Below are 5,927 nucleotides of genomic sequence, written 5' to 3'. Positions count from 1 at the left end.
TAAAATTCAGTTTAAAGAGGACATATTGTGCTCATTTTCAGGTTCATATTTTTATTTTGTGCCTTTACAATGACATGTTGACATGATTTAATTTTGAAAACGTCCTTTATTTGCACCTGTGCTGCAGCACGTCTTTTCACCATCTGTCTGAAACAGAGCCCAGTCTGCTCTTATTGGTTAGCTGTCCGGCTCTGTTGTGATTGGTCAACCACTTAGAGATGTCCCACGCCTTAGCCTATCATGTACACCAGTGACCACCAACTGGCGGCCCGCGGGCCACATCCGGCCCGCCAGACATTCTCATCCGGCCCGCGCGACTTGGGTGACTGTGGTGTTGGCGGAGTGGTTACAGCGTTTGCCCCCCGCCCAGTTTTTTTTTTACAACGTCTCGTGAGTAAGGTGCAGCCTTTGGACTGTAGTAGTTAGTTTTCCTCAAGTCCGTTTTTCTTCTTGTGCACAGATTTCCTTAAGCTAGTTTATTTTGCAGACAGCTCTGCTGCCAATTCAACATGTTGAATCATCAGCAACGGTTGTTGGGAATGGCAAAAAATGCCAATGATGCGGGACACACCACAAAAACATGGCCGACGGCCAATGCGGTGTGGTTAAGAGGTGTCTCCTTTGGTTCACTTGTAATGTGGTAGAGTGAATATAACTTCATGGCAGATGCTAATGAATGGCAAAACAGAACAGGAACACAATTGTTTCTTTAGAAAATAGTAGTGGTGTTGCTCTGATGGTTCTCTCTGATTAAGACACACTATAGAGAGTGGACTGCCAACTCTCTTTTTTTAAAGTCTTGCCTTTTTAACACTGCCTGGAAAATCTATCTCTGTCTGTATCTATTTGTGTGATGTTTGTGTATATGTTTTTCTTTGTTTTTAAGGTCGAAAAACTGAAGGCCCTTGGGTACTTTCCTCTCCTCTTCTGGGGGAAGTACCACAATAAAAATAAGAAGTGGACGGCCCAGCTCCAGTGCCCCTTCGAGCGGCCACTGGTAGCCCATGCGGTCCTGGAAAAAATGGTTTGCCTTTTTGAAGGCTTTTTAGAAGGTAGTTCACAGCACATTCATGATTCTTTATTAAGTTTAATCCTGTATTGTGTACCTATCCAGATGGATCAGATAGAAATGTCAGTCAGATAATATTTTAGAGAACCTAAATTGGTTTTGGGCAATTCATTTATTCCTTTTTCTTTGTTAAACTTTAATATTTTTTGGTTAATCATATTTTCAACCCTGCACTACATCTTTAATGTCTTGTTTGTCTGCTTTGTTTAACTTCAAAGCATGGGATCCTGAGGCAGAGGGTCTAGGGCAGCATGAAAGGACTGGAGAAGAAGATGACCAGACAGAACAGGGGGAGGGAGGTGAAATGAATGAGACTGAGGGAACTACTGAGATGCAGGAGATGGAGACAGAAGGGGACACAGAGACACAGACAGACAGATTAACGAGTGAAGGACTGGAGAGAGGAGAGCTGGAGGGACAGAAAGACTCAGAGGAAGAGTTTGGACCGGTGGTGGCAGGAGAGATGGAGGCAGGCAAGGAGAAAGAACAGGTGGTGGAAGTGGAGAAAGAAGAGTTTGAGGCAGAGAAAGAAGCAATCGACAGGTAGGTATCAATATAGAATATATGATGTAGAACAATGAGGGTAATCTTGACTCTATACAATATGAGATACAGAACGGTTAAAAAAAAGTGCCAGTGTAAAAAAAAAAGTAGTACCACCAACTGGCCTCTAAGCCAGAAGATTTTTCACTCTTTGCTTTTCCAACTTTTTCTTAAAATGTAAGTGTTCTCGCAAGTACTTCCCTGGTTTGCAAAGCACACACCACATGACTATTGCAATTAACACTTGTTTTCTGTTTCTCTTTATAGAAAGAGAGCTGTTAAAATATCAGCAAAAAAGAAGCGAGGCAAGAAAAAACAAAACAAGGAGGAAGGTATGAAAAAAAATACAGGCATTACGGATCTGTAATAAAAAAGATATACAACTTTTGACATAATAGTAGTTATTTTGATTCCTAAAAAAAGCTTTGTGGCACATGGAGATAATCTGTGGTGCATTATGTCATATAAAGTATGGGGAAATTATGACATGCATTTGTTTGAGGCCTTACAAATGGTGTTTTTCAATTTGAAAATCCAACTTAAAAGTTCGCAAGACCATACATGATATCAAGTTTTGGATTTATGGACAATTTAATTTCATGTTTCTTTATAGTGTGTGAATATCACAGCAAACTGGACGCATTTCCAGTGCAATCTGTGTCAAAGACACGTGAAAGTAAGGTTAGTAGCTATATTGTTTGCATGAAGTACACAACAGGTATGGACCTTCAACACAACAAACATAATAGTTTTCAAATTGTTGAATTTTGTCAGAAATTCAACAATTACATGTTGAGCTGTTCTCTGGGAGGTCTTACATTAATCCAAACATTTACCATTTTAAAATCCTGGGGGATGAAATGCAATGAAGTATTGAATTATAAATTAAAATAATTCATATTTAGTTTTTGTCCTCTCTTCTGTTTCAAAGGGCTGTAATGAAGTGCTGGTCCATTGGTTGCCCTGCCCTGCATGGTAAATTCAGAGTTCTTGTTTAACTCAATTGTCAATAAATTGACAGTTCGGCCTAATTAATAATGGAGTGTAACAGGTACACCTGTATGTTTTTATACCTTATGTATGCCATGTGATCTTTGTAGTGTATCTTTGACTCTGGTTGTTCTATATGTATACCTGTGTTTATGTGTATTCTCTCGACTGCCCAAGGCAAATCTCTCACAAGGGAGACAATAAATCTCTATCTATCTATTTAAGAAGTCAGTTTTGCCATGAATTGTGAGTTATTTAAGTTCATGTAATAAGCACCTGCACCATTTTAAGTTCAGAAATCCGAGAAATCAGGGTTGCTTTGTAATTATAGACTGAGAGAACTTAAAGAGGACATAGTCTGTTAATTTCCAGGTTCATTAGTATTACGTTTTTCCTGCTTAAATGTTCAAAAAGCTCTTTATTGTTCTCATACTGCCTGTGCTGCTGCACCTCTTTTCACCCTCTGTCTGAAACCAGAGCCAACCGCTTGGATACGTCCCGCCCCTTAGTCTATTACGTTTAATGTAGGAATTAGTTTCAGTCAGGTGTGTTGGAGAGAAACTCTGGGGGAACTTTTTCTATTAAGCTTTTGCAGTCCCTTTACATTCACAATTACGTAATCAACACACTACTGGAAATGGAAAAACCCAAAAAGCACTATTGGGTCCTTTTTAATATGTGGCATTGGTGATAGCCTAAAGAGAGATGTAGCTTTGTCAACACCTAAATCTACTGTTAAGTGTGTTTTTACTAATAATAGTTACGAAGACTTAAATGACATGCTAAATTGTGAGCAGCTTGAATGTCAACAATGTCCAATATGCAGTTATGGTCATCATTATTGTTGAAGGAATCAGGTGAACTGCTTATCATAGAATTAAAATAATGCAGTATGGTTTGGGGTAAACAACGTTTAAAACACTGCTGTCCCACAGACAACATTAAAAAAAAAAAACACGCTGAATACGTTTCGGTGGTTGGAAGCTTAGCAGCATAAGGATCACCCTCAGTTTCCTTGGAAAGTCGGAACAAGAGTAGGCACTAAAGGCCCGACCGACAGGCCTAGCATCCAGGATTTGAAAACAGACCGTTATGTGTATGGCCCTTCTTAGGGTTGAGAAGACATTTGAAAGGATTTTGTATACTCAACGTATTTCAGAAATTGAAAAAGAATGTCTAACTGTTTTTTTTTGCCTTGTTTTTCTTTCAACAAAAAGACCTGGCCACCATCCTCGGAACCGCACATGAATATAAACATGACAGTGTCCTAAATGTTCGTTGTTGTGTTGTAAATTATGAAGTTCTGTTGACGAACTAGTTCATTTAAAAAATCCCATAAATAAATCATATATAAATATATTTGAAATCAAAATAAAAGTATTTGTTTATAAACATCTGTTTCATCATTTACAGTGTTAGCAAGGCACTCACCATATTGTTCAATACAGTCGTGATTGACACAAGTTATGATTGATAAAACTAGTAAATCTGTCAGATTTGACCCGAAGACAACAACCCAACTTTGTAGGCTGTTTTTCTTCCTCATTGCTATTGATATCAATTAAGAAATTAACTTATAGGGACAACCATAGCTGGTCAGGGTCAGGAACTTTCCAAAAACGACAGATCTTATAGGACAAAGTTTATTGCTCACCTCTGTCCGGCAGAAGCCTCTTTCAGGTGTAGATTCTGAGACCATTTGGGACTCCAGCCTCAAGTATTTTGAATAATTGATTGTTTGATGGTAGGAGATCTTTAAGGTATAAAAACATTTTATGCCTTCAGATGTGGGCTTTATACCTACAACTATTATATACTACTATATAACTACAAAATACACAAAAATATACACTGAGGGTCAGGATTAGATAACACTGCTGTATTCAACCCGGTATCAGGGCAAGACGTGAACATGTGACGATTTACCATGCTGGGAGACGTGAAGATGTCACGATTTCGTCCCTTCAAACGTGACAGTTACACGGTATTGTGAACATGGAGAAATACCCGGAAGTGCCAAAGCAAATAAAATAATACTTTATTCCGAGTGTGCTTGCTTTTCTCTTTGGAAGTCATCACTGTTGGGGAAATATTTTCCAAGGTCCATAACTTTGACCCAGTTTATCAGTTAAAACTGTCCTGACTGAGCACACGCACCTGTAACCTTGGCTTCTGTGCTCTCAGTGTTCTGTCTCCCTGTTCCTGCCTGTTGGATCAGCTGATAGAGGATCATGATTATATCTTGTTATGCACAATGTTGATTATTCTCTCTGAACTAGCTAAATACATGGGTCTAGGGTAGAGTTCTTCAGAATTGACGTGGCAATTCTGCTGTGAACTCAGAACCTCTGGCTGCTGTGACATCATGTGATGTGAATTCTCCGGGCGATAGCCTACTCCTAAATAAACCATCAGTGTTTGACATCAAAGCTCCTGCTCTCCTCATGTCTCTCTGAGTCCTGACTCTCCCTTGCTACAGAAGTTTCCATTACAATAACATAAATGCATTGTAATACACGGTTCGGCTGCATTAAATATTACACATCTGCCATAGTTCTTTATTTATAGAGCCCTGACGAGAAGACTTCTGGACAAACTGAATAACTGCCGCCGAAACTGAATACGTGACGTGGATCATAAATATATCAACAATTAAACAACATCTTACATTTATTTTCACAAAATACCTCTCCTTGCAGTATAAATACTAATTCGGCTGAATTTTATATTTGATATATATTTGGTAGATAGGCTTTATTTACCCCATAATGGTGCACAGCTACTGTAGATAGATAGAAAAGGACACCTCGTGGTTAAAGCACGCTATTGAATATTTTAGGGGGAAAGTAGAAATGATAGAAATATAGAAAGAATAGAAAAAATCAAGAAGATGCTGTAAGTGATCTCTACAATAAAACTGTTTAGTGCCAGATATACACAGATATTAATAGGAGGATGTGCAAAACAGACAAACTAATAAGGCACTATATGTATTTTACTCTTATAAGATGTAGGTAGATAGTATAATGAATGTGCAGAATATGACAGTTTACTGTTGAGGAACCTGCAACCCAAGCTTTTCATTCATTGCACAACGTTTTTTATGTAGTTGTGTATATGATACTGTACGTCAATAAACCGAAATCCTGAAAGGGATGTGCAAAATAGCCATTATATACAGTCTTTAATGAACTATTAGTAGAGAATAACAAGTAATGAATATACTTTATAGGGATCTGCAGATAAATGTCTTTTCAAGCACCAACTATCAAATATCTCGCCTGATTGTTGGCACTTGACAATCACCTTCCCTGAATTGTACTCA

At 38.3% G+C, this 5,927-nt stretch overlaps 1 protein-coding gene across 3 annotated transcripts; it reads left to right on the top strand.

Annotated features, from left to right (window-relative positions):
• The first annotated feature begins 219 nt into the window (after positions 1 to 219).
• LOC307042043 (uncharacterized protein) lies at positions 220 to 3,980 on the top strand. Of its 3 annotated transcripts, none has more exons than XM_079685731.1 (7): positions 220 to 390; positions 887 to 1,052; positions 1,288 to 1,612; positions 1,880 to 1,944; positions 2,226 to 2,293; positions 2,544 to 2,587; positions 3,813 to 3,980. In XM_079685731.1, the coding sequence occupies exons 1-7, from the start codon at positions 241 to 243 to the stop codon at positions 3,871 to 3,873; spliced, it is 879 nt and encodes a 292-aa protein (XP_079541857.1). In that variant the 5' UTR covers positions 220 to 240; the 3' UTR covers positions 3,874 to 3,980. The 3 variants fall into 3 exon arrangements, with proteins under 3 accessions (XP_079541857.1, XP_079541858.1, XP_079541859.1); XM_079685732.1 differs by having other exon boundaries at positions 3,820 to 3,938; XM_079685733.1 differs by having other exon boundaries at positions 2,226 to 2,288; positions 3,820 to 3,909.
• Positions 3,981 to 5,927: the final 1,947 nt, after the last annotated feature.

This window comes from Notothenia rossii (assembly GCF_949606895.1).
Source record: "Notothenia rossii genome assembly, chromosome: 5".
Classification (NCBI taxonomy): domain Eukaryota; kingdom Metazoa; phylum Chordata; class Actinopteri; order Perciformes; family Nototheniidae; genus Notothenia; species Notothenia rossii.
The sequence above is the reverse complement of the archived record's forward strand: the minus strand, read 5'-3'. Positions and strand labels throughout refer to the sequence as shown.

Bases quoted from the DNA above. Each gene is read 5' to 3' on its own strand.
- LOC307042043 (XM_079685731.1), top strand. From the start codon at position 241: ATGTACACCAGTGACCACCAACTGGCGGCCCGCGGGCCACATCCGGCC. The intron at 1,613-1,879 runs GTAGGTATCAAT...TTCTCTTTATAG, and splicing joins GAGAAAGAAGCAATCGACAG to AAAGAGAGCTGTTAAAATAT. The intron at 2,294-2,543 runs GTTAGTAGCTAT...TCTGTTTCAAAG, and splicing joins CAAAGACACGTGAAAGTAAG to GGCTGTAATGAAGTGCTGGT.